General features: G+C 34.5%; 2 protein-coding genes across 4 annotated transcripts in view; both read right to left on the bottom strand.

The window, feature by feature from the left end:
• Window positions 1-450, bottom strand: part of LOC136028700 (uncharacterized) — a 33,554-nt gene extending 33,104 nt beyond the window's left edge. For both annotated transcript variants that reach the window (XM_065706535.1, XM_065706546.1), the window contains exon 1: window positions 303-450. In XM_065706535.1, the coding sequence (XP_065562607.1) occupies window positions 303-358 (56 nt within the window). In that variant the 5' untranslated portion in view covers window positions 359-450. The remainder of the gene's footprint in view (window positions 1-302) is intronic.
• Window positions 451-2,147: 1,697 nt separating this feature from the next.
• Window positions 2,148-19,682, bottom strand: part of LOC136028679 (ATP-binding cassette sub-family F member 2-like) — a 335,229-nt gene continuing 317,694 nt past the window's right edge. For both annotated transcript variants that reach the window (XM_065706514.1, XM_065706509.1), the window contains exons 6-11: window positions 19,251-19,346; window positions 13,538-13,717; window positions 11,963-12,103; window positions 9,408-9,599; window positions 5,113-5,316; window positions 2,148-2,399 (exon numbers count right to left, since the gene is read on the bottom strand). In XM_065706514.1, the coding sequence (XP_065562586.1) occupies window positions 2,274-2,399; window positions 5,113-5,316; window positions 9,408-9,599; window positions 11,963-12,103; window positions 13,538-13,717; window positions 19,251-19,346 (939 nt within the window). In that variant the 3' untranslated portion in view covers window positions 2,148-2,273. The remainder of the gene's footprint in view (window positions 2,400-5,112; window positions 5,317-9,407; window positions 9,600-11,962; window positions 12,104-13,537; window positions 13,718-19,250; window positions 19,347-19,682) is intronic.

Raw genomic sequence — 19,682 nt, 5'->3', positions numbered from 1 at the left:
TTATCAGAATTTTATCCCAGGGACAAAACTGCAACCCTGTCAATATAGTGTTCAAACTCTGTTTGAGAAGAAACATTATCTTAGTTCAGAAGTTTACAGTTACCTTGTTTGCATCATTATATCCTTTTTAACAATTTTACCTAAATAAATTCTGTCCTGGCTTTTGATTGGTTGATCTAGGCTATGATCTGATGCAGGCTATAGCCTACTCTTCACTGAATACTTTCTTGGCAAGATGCCTCAAAAGTGCATCAGGCTACTTGAAAGAATAGTAACTTTTTTATTATGAACAAAAATAGTACTTATAAATCTCTTCTGGTTCTTCATAAATCGGTAGATCTTTGATAGCAAGAATCATTTTGTTTTCTAGTCTCGTTCTTAGTTTTTAAATATTTTGCTTCCTTAAGATTGTTGGAGCTAGTCAAGTTTCCATTCTGACTTGTCAGATTTCAATCCCAAAATATTGTAATTAGGCTTACTGGCCTAATTGCACCCAGCAACTCTAAACGCTTGCCTTTGAGCTCTGATAGTACTTTGCTGTCTTTTGACACTCTTATTATGAATATACAGTGAATCTGGTCAAATTTGAAGGATTCTGAAATTTTTAAAGACTAATCAATGTTAATTACCACAGCTCAAAGTCTCACCGCAGTAATCACTGCAGAGAATATTCGTACCATAGTTCGCAGCTGATTTAGTGCTCTATGGAAAAGGTAAACTGCCAGAACGAAAGTCGGTCATGAGAATTAGAATGATTTCGTTTCAATTTCTGCAAATGTCTATAAACCCATAAGACGAATTTATTTGTATGCTGAAAAATAAAATGCCTTATGGTTTCAAAAGCCCATAAGAGGTTCAATTAAAAAAAAAAAAAAAAAAAAATCAAGCGATGAATCTTATGAGCCCTGTCTTCATTATCCCCTTATGAGAAAAAGTCAACCAAGTGTCGTGCCATTGGAAACAGCTTTTAGAGTTACTGATAGCAACTTCAAATTTACCCAAATTTTTTGTTAGAGCCTTATCAAAATCATTATTTCGTTTGTTACACAAACGAAAAAAATACCGTTTGGACGAGTGATGTAAAAAAGTGATAAAAAAATACCGATTGGACGACCAGATATGAACAAAAAATGAATTACAACCGCCACGGCCTAGTCAATCTACACTGACTTTTTCTGGATCATCCTCCTTTTTCCTGTTTATGTATAAAAACTTCGACATTCGAAGTAACAAAGCTATTCAAGGGACTGGTCTTTATCCTGCTCAAATGAGAAAAATTGCCTTTTCCCCAGCCGCTAGAGAGACTAGCTGCGCAGAGTTGGAGCACAGACCAATGAAGTTCACAAAATTAAGCTATACCCTTCAAATCTTTGATGTGAAGCAGACCTTTCTAAAACACTCAAATGAAATAAGCTATGCATTGAGACAAGAGAGGAAAATTGTTAAAATTATTAAATCCTATCACTTTAAAACGCATGAGAAGAAAAGACTACTATCATGTTGACAACGCTGCTGCTAATTTGACTCCTACACTAGCTATAAAGCTTATTCGCTAGCTGGCTCCCCTAGTCAGCTTTCTATTTGATATTCACATCTAGGGGAAAGCTATCAAAACAATATTCGCCTGAAGACAAGAATTAAGTAAACTAGGAATGTGAATCCTGTCCAAAAGCGGTAAGTGCTTCTAGCTAGGGGTCATCAGAACCAAAGTCAAATTATTAAACTCTAAAGGCTTCAAAATAACACATCAATTTTTCCCTGTTTCTTTACTTTGTAAATCAGGAACTTTACGGATAAAATTGCGTTTTTGAAAACCTTACAGAATCATAACTGAGACAAAACCGCTAATGCCAATTCGTCGAGAAAAGTTGTTTAGGACAATGTCAGTATAATCAAATTCCGAAAAAATAGATTTTTTTAGTCGGTATTTACATTAATTTTCACACGGCGATTTTACAAGTCAGCTTTGCTATTTATCGGATATGTCCAAGTGACACTTTTTTCTGCCAAAAGAACGTCTGCCATAAAACACAATGCTAGATGCAGGATGACACGATCAAGATGCTACGCATTGATAAACAAGATAATAATCTTATTTTCTTGGAAAAACAAATCCGTTATATCCTAAATTTCACAAACAAATTAAGTCATGCGAGGCTCAAATTTTATTTAGAATTTGCACTTTTCAAATCTCTTGGTAAAGATCTATTATCACGGCGGTAATGTGCATACCATCTTGAGATGAAAGGCGAGAGAGAAAATGAGTTCTAGAGTCAAAATTTAGCTGCCTTTTCCTTTTCCTTGAGGACCTTGCTTCTAAGATGTTCTTTGTATGAAATGATATCTCCCTGCCATTTTGTGACAGTTTCTTTCTCACAGACCCATATTTCTTCAGCTACCTACAATTAAAAATAAAGTTAAATTTAACCCCTAGAAAGATTATTCGAAAAGAAAATCTTAACACTTGTGAAACAAAGTAGATTAATAATTGTCATTTTTTTTATTTCTAGCTGTATCAGAAACAGCTGTTCTCGCTGACATAGGCTATGTAACTCCACTTAACTTCACACACTATAGGCTCTGGCTCAAGGACAAGCAAAAACCATCCTTTTTGGCCCCAAGCAAGAATTCTACGAAGCTTTCCAAAATGGAAAGTCATATTCATCAACTTGGCCTAAGATCTACACTTTCCATAAAAACCACAGAGGTTAGACCCTTACCACTTTCTAGGAATAAGCTGAAATCGAGGTACTAGGAACAAAAAAAAAAAAAAAAAAAAAAAAAACCAAAGTGTTGCTCTCGCAACACAATTAAATTTTGATATTCATACGCAGAAATGTCGCGATAAGCGAATGCACCTTGTGCTTTCTTTTGTGAATGCACTTTTTAATTCATTCTTGGATGTTATTTTCCCCTGTTTTAATTATTAATTTAAGCTTCTTTTTAGAAAATGTACAAGTTAAATTAGGAGCAACATATGTTGGGCAAACTTTCATCAGATAATCTTAATTCGCTAAGCACTATTCAAGACTATAACTTTCATGTTTTCCTAGGCAAAAAACCCCATAATGGGGTCACATATTTCACTGTGCAAAATATATCAAGGTTTATTAAGATTAAAGATGAGAAAAAGTATGAAGATAAGTTTTCCCCTCGTTTTTGCACATGTAGCAAACTTCTGATCTTCTTGTGTAAAATTTTAAAAAAAATCCGTAATGCAAGTTTTTCAAAGAAAAGTAGAGCTAAATTAAGCCTAATATGAGCAGAAGAAAGAACATAATATTAACCAAGATTACTGAAAAGATCCAATGAATGCAGATTAATAGTTTAATATATGTTCGTATTTGTTCCTGAAAATCTTGGCAGCTTTGTATTTATTAAGTTTATAAAAGAAAAATCCTTCAAAATGTATTTTGCTTTCAGTAAAATTTAAAAGACATTCTCGTCTTTACAGGGCAGAAGGAGCGTTAGCCTTACTTCTGTTTAGTGTAGTCTCTGCTTGTTTTAAGTTTGACTTGATTATTTATTGAAATTTCTGTTGGTTTGAGGTTTCCCTTGTTCATCGATAATGATTTATCTCTGTTTTATATTTGAATTATTATTGTACTACATTTCTGCTCGTGTTTGGCTTAATGAAGCTCTTTACTTTTCATTGAAAAACTTCTTTTGCGGAAAGTTTTTAATTTAGTTTCTGAATTGACACAGTTTTTTTCATTGGATAATAAAAGAAATTTTTTTAAGTTTTTTTTTTCGGTTTTTCCCCTTAAGAATCAGAATTTCAGTTTGCCATTTATATAATGAAAAAAAAAAAAAAAAAAAAAAACAACAGATTTCGACAACAGTTGTATAAAAAAAAAAAAATCGGCTGGATGGATACGTGGCATATTATTCCAATAAATGAATTGTAAAGATGCATAATCTTTGGGCTTCTACAGGACTGAAGCCATTCTGTTCGATCTTATGTCATAGCCATAAATATAGACATATGTTAGCCTGTCACCCCCCTCAACATGACTTAAAATTTTCAACTTATTTCCCTAAGACGTTGCCAAGATATCGAGGATAAATGCTTTTGAAAACCTTGAATGAATAATTCCTGAGATATTGCATCTATGTCCTTTTGATAATATGAATGCACATAGCGTATTTGATTCAGCTCAAAATGCCTCGGAAATTTTAACTTAATACCCTTAAACGTTCCTAACATATTAAGATATATGCCTTGGATACGCGTATTGTCTGTTAGTTTAGTTGATCATGCCCGATTTTTTGCCGTGAAAGTTCTAAAGCAAGAAAATTACCCCTTCTCGGACATTGCATGGACACCCATTTGACAATCTAGATGTCTTTTGATTTAGTTTTACATCCTCCTTAGCTTTCCCTTAAATTTTCAACTTAATATTCTATTCTGTTACTTACTGAGATATTGCATATATGCGTCAATTTGAAAACCTGATGGTCTTGAAATGTTTTGATTTCGCTAAACAGGTTGTAGCACTAGTAGTTGTACCGGTACCGGCAGTCATATCAGCAGAAGTAGCCTTAGCAGTCACAGTCCCAGTCGCAGTTAAATTCACAAGAAGTTGCAGTCACAGTCATGAGCAATCACAGTCACTAGTAATTGCAGTCCCATTCGCGAGCAGGCGGAATCGCAAGTAGTCACAGTCGTAGTTGCAAGTAGTCGTAGTTGTCGTTGAGAGTAGTCGCAATGACAATTAGTTGCAGTCACAATCACAAGTAGCTGTAATACCAATCGTAAGTGGTCACAGTCACAAGTAGTGGCAGTCCCAGTCACAAGTGCTTGCAATTTCTATTGTCTTGGTTGCAAGTAATTGCAGTAACAATCGTATATAGTTACAATCAAAACTAATTTCAGTCAAAGGCACAAGTAGTCCCAATCAAGAGCAAAGTTTATGTCAAACGTTAATTTTTACAGCAGATAGGTTGGTTTTTAAACTGTCAGACAAAAAACCTGTAGTTTTTGCACAAAATTAATATTAAATCTATACAGGCAGTGACGACAGCAAAAGATAATAAGAAGTAATCCATCTGATTGCGCTAATCTGTGATAAGGTCTATCACACATACTTCAGTTTTAAATCAACAACGTACCTGATTAATAAGCCTGAAGTCATGGGAAACAAGCATCATTCCTCCTTCAAATGCTGCAATAGCCTCAGCCAAAGCATCAATGGTCTCCATATCCAAGTGATTGGTAGGTTCATCAAGGAGCAACATATGAGGCACCTGCCAGGCTAACCAGGCAAATACTACTCTACATCTTTGACCATCACTCAATTGTCTCATTGGGCACACCTAGGTAGGATAATTTTTATTTTGGTTACTTCAAAAATTAAAAACAACACTTTAAGTAAAGACTTGCCAAAGCAAAATAAAATTAGTAAGTAAAAAAGGATTAAATTAAAAGATTTTGAAACAGATGCTGTTTCAACTGGCCAGTCATTGGAACAAGAGCTAAGAGCTCATATGGCACTTGTGACGAGGTCAGAAGAGCCAAGAGCTCATATGGTAACAGCCCTGGCAAAATTCTAAGAATCAATAGATTGCTTTAAAAGGAAAATCAGAAGTTTAATGCCAGTCGGAATTTAAAATAAGTACTCTGAGTCACGAGGTACTTCTAAATATCAAAATTCATCAAGATCCGATCACCGACTCGTAAGTTAAAAATACCTCAATTTTTCTAAAATTTTCCCCTCCCTTCAGCCCCCCAGATAGTTGAATCGGGTAAAACGACTTTATCAATTCGATTTGTGCAGCTCCCTGACATGCCTACCAATTTTCATCGTCCTAGCACGTCCTGAAGCACCAAACTCGCCAAAGCACTGAGCCCCACCCCCTAACTCCCCAAAGAGAGCGGATCCAATCCGGTTAAATCAATCACGTATCTACGACATCTATAAGCATTTTCCAAGATTTCCGGTTTTCTCCTCCAATATCAACAGATCTGGTCGGGATTTGAAATAAGAGCTCTGAGACATGAGTTCCTCCTAAATATCAAATTTCATTAAGATCCGGTCACCTAGTCCTAAGCTAAAATATCAATTTTACTAAATTTTCCGAATTAACACCCCCCAGCTCCCCTAAAGAGAACGGATCCGTTCCAATTATATCAATCACATATCTAAACTTGTGCTTATTCTTCCCATCAAGTTTCATCCCAATTTCTCTAAGCGTTTTCCAAGATTTCCAACTTCCAAGATTTCCGGTTTCTGCCTCCAGCTCCTCCCAATGTCACTAGATCTGGTCAGGATTTAAAATGCGCACAAGATCAAAAAGATCTAAAGCACAAGATCCTTCTAAAGATCAAATTTCATTAAGATCTGATCACCCCATATTAAGTTACAAGTACCTCATTTTTTCAAATTTTTCCGAATTACCCCCCCCCCCAACTCGACCAAAGAGAGCGGATCCGGTCCGGTTATTTCCTTCACATATATTGGACTTTTGCTTATTCTTCCCACCAAGTTTCATCCCGATCCCTCCACTCTAAGCGTTTTTCAAGATTTCCACGTAGATAACTTCGAAGACGTAAATAAATATCACCTAGCCTAATATCACCTAGACGTTAAAGTAAATATCACCTCACCTAAGAGCTATGACCTCTGTCCACGTAATATGTCAGATAATTCTAATGAACCGGAACCAAAAAGGTCAAAGAGATTTGCCTCCGCTGTTGCATTGAAAAAAAATAAGAGCAATAAACTATATGTAATTAGTTAATTAGGCATAAATTTTGTTTATTTTTATTCATGTCTTTTAGTTTTACTGCTGATGATGAACACTGCATATGTGTTTGAAATATCCAGTTAAATATTTTTATATCTATTCACTGTCAATAAAAAGGTTTCATCCCTATTTTGAACTGTTTTAGATTTCCACCACCCCCCCCTCCCAATGAAACTGGATACAGTCAGGATTTAAAATAAAAGATCTGAGTTACGAGGTACCTGAATACACCGATTAAGAATCAAGGAAAATATTGGGAAACTTCCAAATATGAAATTTCATTAAGATCCGATCACTACTTCGTAAGTTAAAAATACCTCATTTTTTCTAATTTTTCAGAATTAACCCCCCCCCCCCAACTCCTCCAATGAGATCGTGTCCGTTCCGGTTATGTCAATCACGTATCTAGGACTTTTGATTATTTTCCCCACCAAGTCTCATCCCGATCCCTCCACTATAAGCGTTTTTGAAGATATTAGGTCCCCTCACCCAACTCCCCGCAATGTCACCGGATCCAGTCGGGATTTAAAATAAGAGCTCTGAACAAGATATCCTTCCAAAGCTCAAATTTCATTAAGATCCGATCACTCCTTCTTAAGTTAAAAATACCTCATTTTTTCTAATTTTTCAGAATTAACCCTCCCCCCACTCCACCCCCCCCCCCCACCCAGATGGCCAAACCGGGGGAACGACAATTTCTAATTTAATCTGATCTGGTTCCTGATACGCCTGACAAATTTCATCGTCCTAGCTTACTTGGAAGTACCTAAAGTAGCAAAACCAGGGCAGACAGACCGACTGACCGACAGAATTTGCGATTGCTATATGTCACTTGATAGATACCAAGTGCCATAAAAACGATAAAACAATTTTAAATTAAGTTTTTTAAAGGAATAAAGTTTGAATAGATGAGAAAAAAATGATTAAAATCTAATACTAATTTTTCTAGGGCTGCCATGGCTAGTGTAATAAAAGCACAGTAGGAAATACTACCATCAAGTAGAACAACTTCATCAGCACAGAAAATTCAAACCCCCTATAATCAGTAAACTTGCATATATCCAGTTCCAGAAGGAGGGGGGCTCGAACTCATTTTGCAACAGTAGTAATTAGTATATTTAGAAGGAGTCTTGAAAGGGACATCGAATAGTATCACTCATCTCAGCAGGCAAAATAATATGAAAAACACCAGATTTACTAGTCTTGGCATGAATTCTCTTAGGCCAAGCCAGGTTCTCAACCAAAATTTTTACAGGCAAAAATTTGCAGGATCAAGCTATAAATTTGCATAACCTGTCAAGCTTAATGAATAGGCATGGAGCTTGGAAAGTCTTTTCAAACACTAAAAACTTTTTTGAGCTCAACAATAGTTTGCTACCTCATAGAAAAAAGATTTATCTTATTAAAATGACAATCCAACTATTCCCAGAAACAAATTAATTGGATGGAAAATTAAAGTTCAAAATACAAGGTTAAAAAACAATTCAGTGTAGCCTATTAGTATAGTCTATCTCTGAATACATTTGTAGGAAACAAACAAAATAATTTACTAGCCGTTGGAAATTTTAGCTGTCTTGGACTTTCTGTCAATGCGTACTGCAGAGAACTAGTTATCCACCTTTGCTAGTTTTAAATGTTGGTTTGTATGGGAAATTCACCGATAATAATGAATTTTTAATGAATTTTTACCTGTAATGAATTTTTAGTTAATAATTTCTGTAAGGACAGAAAAAAAACAGCTTGGGTCTAACCCTGGGTATAGATGAATTCCTGAAATGTCAAGCAGCCTAGCAAGTAAGTAATAACTCATTTCCTAAGCATACAAAGTCAGGACTTTTGCACCAACAGAAAAAGTTGAGTAGGGCATTTAAAAGTAGCCTACCTTTCCAGGTCCTAACTTATGCTGAGGATCCAAGCCAATGCCTTAATTGCAATCAAGCTTGAAGATTGGGGAGGCTTCATTAAAAAAAGGTCTTTCAAAATGCCCGATTTTGCTAATCCATCCTCTTATAGAAACATGTCTATACTAATTTGTACACCTCAGACACATGGCTCTTATTCACATTTGTGACCAGTGTGGTCCGTTTCTATAGAAGTGATCGGAGATTTCGCTTTAGATGGTTAGTCTCTGTTACTGTTTTAGTTTCTGGTCTATAAGGATTGACTTGCCCAAGGAGAAGGGAGATGGCTCCTCCTAGAGCCAGCCAGGCCAAAATTTAGTTTTAAGGGAAGAAGTTACCATTACTTCTTCCTAATTTCACTTTAGGAGATAGTCCCTCCTAATTAGGCATTCTTTCTAGTATGCTGAAATTACTTGTCACACAATTCAAAATTCAAGTATCAATAATTTTCTACGTTGCTTGCATGCAGACTACTGATCAAAATAAATAAAAGAGCTTCAATGTGAAATATCATGCACGCTCCCAGGCCACTAGAGGGATATATCCCAAGGATAATTTGGATGTTTTAATTATTAATGTTTTTTGACAAACCTAATGAATAAAAATATCAACTTTCACTCTTTTCCCCTTGTGAAAAAAATGTTACTTCGATTAGCAAAAGAAACGAAAAAAACGAAATAATATGACTTTACGAATCAGAATAATCAACACGAACATCTCAAAGATTGGACACAGGAAAAAAAGTAAACATATAATTACTTGCTGTTTTCCAGAAAGTCCATACCGTCCAATGATTTTACGCATATCTTCTTTTTCCTTGACATCAGGGAAAGTTTTCATCATGTAATCTAAAGGAGAGAGGTCCAAATCTAGGAGCTCATGAAGATGTTGATGATAGCGAGCCATTTTAAGATGCGTATTTCGTCTAATCATACCAGTTGTAGGGATAAGCTAAAATAAACAGGACAAATTCTTATACGTAGGGACAAGAGGTTTTTTATTCTATAACATAGATCATGTCAATAATAAATGAAGCAGATAAAAAGGGCTTCCACTCTAAGCGTCAGACAAGCTACCCAATTCTAAAGAAAAATCGCACTTTTTTTAGGGAATCCTGATAGTGCTATCAAGCGTAGGCAAAATTGGATATTTTTTATAAAATAGCAGTGGAATCAAGCTTTTCCCCTCCAAAATTTCGAGGAATGTGTAAGAATTTTTCTACAGCGAGAGATCTTCGAACGGCAAAGTAAAACTTTCCATCAAATACCATCCAGCACAATTTAAGTTATTCTTCTAGTGAGCTGCACATTTGAATTTGATGTTTTTTAACAGCTTTAAGGCCAAAGGCCTGCAAATTGTTCATGTGCTATTATTAACTGAAATCAACTATAAAGGTTAAAATTCCTTTTAAAATAAGGTGATATAACATAAAAGAGGCAAAGTTTTAAAAATAGTGAAGATTTAAATATAGATGCACTAAATCAAAAGTAAGTCTTAATATCAATGTTTGTTCGGTGTCCTCAACTCCCAGCCAATCAGTAATCTGAAAACAATTATGGGTTATACAAAGGGTAACGCAACTGAAGCGGACATTTACCCATTCTACAATCAGAGTCAGTTAATTTCCGATGCTAAGAAGAGAGAATACACTTTTTTCTTCTTCATATCTGTTGTCTGACAGGTTTTTTGACTGGTTGTGACATAAAAGCACTAATTAAAATAATAATACCAACAATGAAACTATTACGGTACCGATGGTAAGAAAAAACAAAAACAAAAGAAAAAAACAAGAGTCTGAGAAGTCAAAATCAAATACAGCAACAAAATAACAGATTAGATGTGAAATTAAAACGTACCTAAAAGAAACTCAAATACCCCTTCAGTCTTTGAGCACCTCTAAATCAAATAAAATTTGAGAAATCAATGTTACCGATAGTGAAAAAACCTACAAATAATGGAAATCAACTCAATGAAGATAATTGTGGCATACGTTTCATTCACGCGAGGTCAGAATAAGCAGGTATTGACACAGAATAATTCTAGCAATTAAGATGCACAAAAGTGGTAATACACAAATAATTAAAAGAAAAATTAAGAATGTAAATTATTTGAGTAATGCACAGAAAAAAGTAGGAGATTCAGACAACAATTAATGAGATAGTTTCTTTATATAAACACTTTCAATGTTTGGTTGTTCGTGTACCATTCTGAGTATGCTGTTCAATTGTTGGCTATTTTAAGATGTACATAACAAGTCTATAAGAAGCGTTGAAGACAAAAACACTGGGGAAAAACCAATGTCAGGAGAATAATTAATTTGTATTATATACGCGATAAGTGGTTAAATACTTGCGTAATTTTTTTAGATACTTAATGTTTTCATTCTGATGAGCCCTTTTTCATTTGTCCGAAAAACCTTCTTTTGTATGCAAGAGCGATATTTTTCATCATATATGAAACTACTGGATATTCATCAAGTCTTGTGACTATGGTCTATTAGATAGTTTTTAATTAACTAAAAGCCCAACTTTGATTACAATGCTGGAGGAACATTTTTTCCAAAGAAACATCTGATGATACAATTTTAAGAAAGAAAAAATTCCAATACAATAAACATTGGTAAACGTTTATTAAAATTGAAGTAGGCCGGTGGAAAAAGGCATCAAACATCAAGCAATTTAACTAAGCTAGATGACTCTCAAGAAATTTCTAATCTATTCCAAAACTTATTTTTTTATTTACATCGATTAAGAAGCAAGGAAAATATTGGGAAACTGCTGAAACTACGACAAATCGTAAGACATACTCTAGCAATCTAAGCCTTGCCCTGATAATTATTTTATAAAATAAAGATTTTTAGATGAAGAATGGAATTTGTTGGGAATATATATAAATACTTAAGCTTACTTTCGAAGCATCCACTCTAACACTGTACTTTATTCTTTTACAAGGTATCAACAGAGTCTTTTGTTCATTGAAAATTTTAGATTAAAAGCAATAAACAAGATTTAAATAAGGAGTCAGCTATCATTTGAATCCCCTATCTCAGACCATGCCTTGAACGCATTTTTTTTTTTTTTAATTTCGTGATATCTTCTTTCAAATCGCTAAAATTCCCGAAGCAAGAAGTGTAGGAAAGAGCTGGAGCAATCCGTTATCTAATTTTATGGAACGATTCCTTTTAATCTTGAGTTTTAACTTCACTAAGTTGAAATGGTTAAGTTGTCTTTGGCAGTTTAAGATTAAATTTGCATGTTAACTTAGAACAACATTTTCTTTGAAGGTAAAACAGAGAATACATCAATTATGCTTACATCACCGTAGATCAGCTTAAGGAGAGTACTTTTTCCTGCTCCATTAGGACCAACAAGGGCAAGTCTCGTATCTAAATCAATACCGAAATCCAAGTTCTTGTAAATCCAAGGTGTTGAATCACTGTAGCGGAAACTAACATTCTAAAATGAAACAAAATATTATGATTGGTGATAGTTCTACAAGACCCATGGCTTTCACATTAGAAGTGTCTTAACGTGTCAGCTAAGTTGGAGGGACAGGAAATGAGCAAAGACCATTATAAAATTACAAGCAACTATTATCTTCACTAGAAGATTCGTAGAGAGGAACTCATTTGAGCTAAGTTTCAATGGTTTTTTCTGAAGATAATTGTAAAGGCTATTGCCATTTCGTTTTTCTTGTTGGCCGAACACAACTTGCAACAAAAAAGAACTGCGATGCAAGTAACACTACAAATCCATCGTAAAGCTAAGCCAACTAAGGATTAAATAATGGGAAACGCTCTGTTAGGAAGTCACTCTGTTAGGAAGCTTCTGATCTAAGCCTTTGTTCTTCACAGTGTGTTGGTTCCGAAGTGCATATACTATTTTTCTTTTTCTTTTTTTTTTTTGGGGGGGGGGGGTGAAACTGTTTTCCTCCATTCCTCACAGAAGAGTAAATGCTATGTTTTTTTACGCACAAATATAAATACATATGTATTACATACATAAACATCTTTAACAAAACGTAATAATGTACTTTGTTTCTAAATTCACTGGCAGTTTTACACAGTGGGTATGGAGAGCCATAAAAAAAAAACAAAAAAAAACATACTTACTTGAAAAGTAATTGCTGACTCAATTTATGGTAGAAATTATAAAATGAACATTTAGTTAAAAATACGTAGCTTAGCTATACAAAAACCCTACGCATAAAAAGTAAATTAATTGCTTAAAGAAAAAACAAAATGAAAAACCAAGAAGAGAATCATTTTTCATTATTTTAATATTTATATTGACTTTGTTTTATATATTTTTTATTTGCTCAATTGCGTTATTTTAATTTCCGCTACTTTTTGGATTTGAAGAAAGTAGCTCAAACTGTATGTTTTGTTACTCTCTAGATAATTTCAAGTGCAACAAACGTATTTTGACTTGGTTTTTACTTTTGAATTTAATGATTTTTGTTCTCCCTTTTACAAAATTCTCTTCTTGTTTTTGTTTCCGCTTTTTGTATTTAGTTCATCCATGCCTAAGATGTTTTTTTCATTCCGGTGAAAAATTCACGATTGTCTCTTTCTTCTTTGATTTATTAAAACATTTTTTTCTGCTGCTCTCTTATCTTGTTTTATTGTTACTGAGGTAAGATCCATTATTCAGGATTTTTTTTTCCTTTTTTTCTTGATTAATATAATCAAAAATTTTAACCTATTTATAAAACAGATTCACTATATTTATTTTTTGCAGAATAAACATATAATGCATACCAGAATGTACCCATAAAGTGTACATGATTTCAAAATATATATATATAAAATCCAGGCCCTTTGTATTGGTCATCCTAGCAACCATAATTATAAAACGAAACAATTGTAAATATGCAGAATTATAGCTTACCTGAACCATAATGACAGGCGGTGGAATGCTGCCACAGGACGGAAAATGAAAAGACACTGTTTTATCACCTAAAACTTTTTCGGTTAACCCACCAGCAACCATTTTGGCAAGAGTTTTCTCTTTACTCTGAGCCTGTCGCGCTAACTTGGCAGAACCGTGACCAAACCGAGCAATGTAATTCTGAAAGTAGACAAACTCAATCAACGATATTTTTAACTTTTATTGATAATAACTATATTACCCTATTTGCCCAAATCTGTAATATCATGTCTGTAAGATCAAAACCATAGGTTAACCATATTGGGGAACTATAGAGCTCATATTCTCCTCCTTGGAACACATTCATTAGAAGACAGTAATGGCGTTATAAGCATTCACAAATTTCTCGGATCTATGAGCTAGCTTTGCATAAATGTTTATTTTTTTAAAAATAATTAAAAAGCATACAGAAAAGAAGTTTTTCACAGAAAAGCAAAGAACCATATAACAATTAAGAACAGCAGAAATAAATGCTATAATAATTCAAATTTAAAACCACTAAAAATTGCCAAATAAGAATAAGTCAAATCCAAAAGGAACAGAAAAAAAATCATGCCAGCCTAAAGATAACAGATATTGGTACAGGTGAAAGTCTAAGAACGCTTAAAAATGAAATTGAATATTCAAGTCAAACTTACAACAAATAAAAATTACCATAAGCAGGAGTTTGGCTTCTGCCCCTTTCCCCGTCCCCAAACAGCAATAGTTCTAAAGTCTATTGCATAATTTGCATTTTACTGTAAACTATATGTATTTTGAACAGTGTGTTTTACATAACTAAAAGAGTCAAGATGACTGGAAAGAATTAATTAAAATAAAATGAACATTTAATTTGTTATGATATTAATTCCTGGAAGTTTCGGCAAACAAAGATTTTATTTCACCGTATTTGTTTTGTTGTTTTTTTTTTCAGCGCTATAAATATGAAAAAATTTTTATAATATATTTTGTTTTCAGTGAAGCGCAAATAACACATTGGGCTATAGAACTATTACTGCTAGGGGAGGGGGGAGAGAGCAGTGACGAAACTCCTGTTTGTAATAATTTGTGTCATAAATTTGGAGTAAGTAACAGACGACTTGGCGGAGGTCCTTGCCGAAATATTTGCTTTTGTATTTTAACTCAGTTTTTTTTCCACTGGTTAAAAATTACTTACGTTTTCTTGCTTTTTTTATATGAATGTTTATGAATGCTTTGTTCATGCTAAATTCAGAAGAATAACTTTTTTTAGCGTTTTTCTTTTCTTTTTTTTTTAGCACTGAGGACGTCTTGGTAGAATATCCGCTTGTCCTTTTGCTTCGTTTTTTCCACTGGTGAAAATCACGCTTGTTATATAGGTTATTTTTAATTATATTTTTTTTTTCTTTTATTTTCCCTTTTTTGTCAAATGAATTGAAGGTTTCAGCTTGATACCCTTTCTCATCTATTCTTAAAATACAGAAGATTTGCCGTTTTGAAAACCTGGATGCATATAGTGTCTTTTGATTTTGTTTAGTATCCTCCTTGAGCATTCCATGAAACATGAAACTTAATACCCGAAGCGTTCCCGAGATCAATAGAGATACGTTCAGATATACTTTTTGAAAACTTGGGTGTGGCTAGTGTCTTCTGATTTAGTGCAACATCGCCTCGAAAATTTCCTTAAATTTCCAACTTAATAACCTTAGTCATTCTTGGAATATTGCAGATAAGCCCTTTGGACAACTTGGATGCACTATGCTATTTTGACAAGCAAGATGCAGCTAAACTCTTTTGATTCAGTTCAACACTTCAAGTTGTAATAGTAGAACTTACAGTGGTATTTGGAATCACGGTAACAATTGCAGTAGCAGTAGCAGTACTAGAAATAGTAGTCACAGTCACAAGTAGCAGCAGTTGCAGTCATGAATTGTCACATTCGAAGTCGTAAGTTTTCGCACTCTCAGTCGCAATTGCAGATAGCCACAGTCGCAAGTAGTTGTAGTCACAGTCATAAGTTGTCGCACCTGCAGGTACTCGCAATAGGAAGCAGTCACAGTAGCAGACAGTCACGGTTGCAAGTTGTCGCAGTCGCAAAAAGTCGTAGTCTCAAGTAGTCACAGTCACAATTGCAACTAGCCTTAGTTGTGGTAACATTCAAAAGTAGTTACAGCGGCTAGTATTCAATACCACATGCAAGTCGCAAATAGTCTAAGTCACAAGTGGTCCCAGTTGCACACACAAGTAGTCGCACCCTTAGCCATAAGCAGTCATAGTCAAAAGTAGTCACAGTCCGAGTCGCAAGTAGCCCTACTCAAAGTTGCAAATAGTCGCACTTGCAAGCAGTTGCAAGTAATCATAGTCAAAATCGAAAAATAGTCGCAGTCTCAATTAGACGCAATTGCAGTGACAGCAGTAGTACCAATAGTGGTCCTGAAAGTTTTAGTTCAATACCCTTAACCACCCCTATGATGTTGCAGATACACCCTTTTCTTAACCTGAAAATTTTGATTTTGTTTAATTCCCCCCTCAACATTCCCTGATGCTTCACCTTAAAACCTTTGGCCTTTTTTAACACACCAACGATCAAATTGTCCCTCTCCCTCTTCCTAATGATAATTCCTGTATGTAAATAATGGGCAGATTGCATAATTTGCAACATCTTCGCTGGGGGCTAGGGGGGTGACATTCCCAGAGGCAACTGTACACCTTCATCTGATGCATAGATTTTGGTGATGCACCCTTTTGACAACCAGCATGCGCACAGAGTGTTTTGATTGTGTTCAATATTTCCTGAAAGTAGTCATAGTCGCAAGTAGTCACAGTAACCCTTAGCCATTACCCTTAAAATCCTTCAGTTAATACGCTTAGCAATTGCTGATTCCCCCTTTTGATAGCCAAGATACATACAGTGTCTTTTGATTTAATTCAGCATATCCCTCAACATTCTCTGAAGTTTCATCTAAACACCCTTAGCTTTTCACACACAGGATTAGACATTTCCCCTTTTCTAATGATTAATTCTGTGTGTAAACAATAGGCAATTGAAAAATCTACAACACTTGCCCCAGGGGCTGCGGAGGCCTTACCACCTCTAGAGGAATAATTATTAGACCTTATGACTGTTTTGAACAAAATATTGTTTGTTTTTTTTTTATTTCAATCAGTGTTGAGGAGGGGGCCTCTAAACTGTTCGAACGGGGAGGGCATAGCTGCCCTCTCATTACTTTCGAACACCATCCCCAAACATGTCCTAAAATTTTCAACTTAATAACTTCAGATGTCCCTGAGATATTACTGACACGCCCTTATGACAACCATCGCGCATAAGTGTGTTTTGGTTTTCTTCAAAATCTCTTTCAACATTTCCAGAAAACAGTCGCAAGTAAAAGTAGTAACAGTCGCAAGTAGTTACAATCACAGTTACAAGCAGTTACAGTCACAAGTAGTTACAAACACAGTTGCAAGTAGTCGTGGTCGAAATTGCAAGTTGTCGTACTTAAAGTCGCAAGTAGTCAAATTTGCAAGCAATCACCGTCGCAAGTGATCTTATTTGTAGTCACAATAGCAGCAGCAGTTGTAATAGCCCTGGAGGTTTCAAGTTAATACCCTTCCCCGTTCATAACGTATTGCAGATGTAGATTTTTTATAACCTGGATACACATTGTGACTTTTGATTTATTTTTACATGCCCTTCAGTATTCCTTGAGATTTATAATATATACCTCCCCCCCCCTTACTTTCCAATGGAGGCATTTTTGTGAGGAATTTTTAATATTTTGAACAAAATAGCTTTTCAAATTTCTATGAGTGTTGAGGAGTGATGGCATCTCAAAAGAGCGGGAGGGGGCTGGTGTCCCTCCGGCCATTCTTCAACATCCCCCTCAACATACTCTGAAAGTGAGATATCCACTATTTAGATATAATTTTGGAACCCAAAATTAGATAGGATGGTGTGAAGAGGGAGGAGGCGGCCTTGCTGTCCATTAGCCCCCAAAATCCCAAAATTTCTGTCAATAATTTCCTACGAACTTATACGATTGCCTATTTACGCATTTGTATTAAAAGTGTCCAATTCTCCTGAAATAAGTTCCTATTTGATTAACTGCTTATGAGTTATTTTTGTTTAATCAGAATTACAAAAGGAGAATTTTCAATGCTACTATCATTCAATGGAGGGATAAGGTAGGGTAGATGTTCATATGAGTAAGTTTAAATATTTTGTTACACATACTTATGAATCGAGTTATAATACTAACTACTAACAAGAATAATCGTGAAAATCAAACAGTTCGTGGTAACGAACTGTAGTAAGGAACGACCCGGCTCAATAGTAAACAAAACTCTAAAAAATGGAATTTTGATGCTAAAAGATACATCAAAAGAATCGGATTTTAAATATGTAAATTTTATCAAATTTAGTCCATGTCATCAAAAGTTACGAGCCTGAGAAAATTTGCCTTATTTTGGAAAATAGGGGGAAACACCCCCTAAAAGTCATAGAATCTTAACGAAAATCACACCATCGCATTCAGCGTATCAGAGAACCCTATAGAAAAAATGTCTAGCTCCTATCTACAAAAACGTGTTTTTGTAGGAAAAAAACGAATTTTTCCTTGGAGGAATATGTCATGGGGGAAGAGAAATTCAATGAAAAGGGCGCGGAATTTTCTAGCATTACTATAAAAAAAAATTAAAAAATAAACCTTAGCATAAAGAGCGAGGTATTTAGGAGGAGATAAATACCTCGTTCTTTATGCTAAAATATATTTAGTAATTTCAACTATTTTATTCTACGGCCTTTCTGATTCAGGGGTCATTCTTAAAGAATTGGGACAAAACTTAAGATTTAGCGTAAGGAGCGAGGTATAAACGAGGGGACAAACCCCCTCATATACATAATAAAAATACAAGAATATAAAAGTTTGTTACGTAAGTTAAATCTTAAGTTACGTATATTTTTTACTAATAAATACGTTCGTTAAAAATCAAAAGTTCTAGTTGCCTTTTTAAGTAACCGAAAAATTGGAGGGCAATTAGGCCTCCTTCCCCACCCCTTATTTCTCAAAATCGTCTGATCAAAACTAAGAGAAAGCCATTTAGCCAAAAAAAGAATTATATGCAAATTTCATTTTAATAATTTATGTGCGGAGAGCCAAAATCAAACATACATTAATTCAAAAACGTTCAGAAATTAATAAAAAAACTAGTTTTTTAACTGAAAGTAAGGAGCGACATTAAAACTTAAAACGAACAGAAATTACTCCGTATATGAAATGGGTTGCCCCTCCGCAATCCTTCGCTCTTTACGCTAAAGTTTGACTCTTTGCCACAGTTATACTTTTTAAAACAATTAAAAATTTTAGCGTAAAGAGCGAGGCGTTGAGGAGGGGATAACAAATTTCATATACGGAGTAATTTCTGTTCGTTTTAAGTTTTAATGTCGCTCCTTACTTTCAGTTAAAAAAACTATTTTTTTTTTATTTAATATAATGCAAAAGACAGGACACAAAGAAGACATGTTACAGTCTTATTCTGACAAAAATAAACAAAAGCATTGGTCTGAAGTCAAATTATTTTGTCTTTTTTATTAACGGATTTATTACACTTATTTTACAAACTGATGATTTACAAACTTATTTTGACCAAGATTTGTGTAAGAATTATATTTATTTGATGAATGTTCCTTAAAATAGGAATAAAAACAAGAGCTTACCTTCATATGCGCAATTTGATCCTGCTCCCAGTTATATTGTTTCATTTGGTTTTCTAGAAGCTCAAGTCGAGTTCTAACAAAGGCGTCGTAATTACCCTAAAAATACATGTAATAAGCAAATTTCTTGGTGTAATTGACTAAATTAGTGTCCCATTTATGCAAGAGACTCGGCCCAAGTGACACTTTTATATAATATAATGCAACTTTTATTTTATATAATGCAAACGACCCCTGCTCCAAGGAGGAAATATTTACTAACTGATTTACATAGCCACATTACGTGTTTGCTGAGTCTAATATTCCCTCAACTTTTCAGGCCTGCGGAGAATGACTATTTTTAGAAAAACACAAAAACTTCGACCCTAGCAAAGACTTAATAATACTATGATATTGTGTGAATAATTTATCATACAAAAATTAACCACGTGATTC

Source organism: Artemia franciscana, chromosome 1 (assembly GCF_032884065.1).
Source record: "Artemia franciscana chromosome 1, ASM3288406v1, whole genome shotgun sequence".
Classification (NCBI taxonomy): Eukaryota; Metazoa; Arthropoda; class Branchiopoda; order Anostraca; family Artemiidae; genus Artemia; species Artemia franciscana.
The sequence above is the reverse complement of the archived record's forward strand: the minus strand, read 5'-3'. Positions and strand labels throughout refer to the sequence as shown.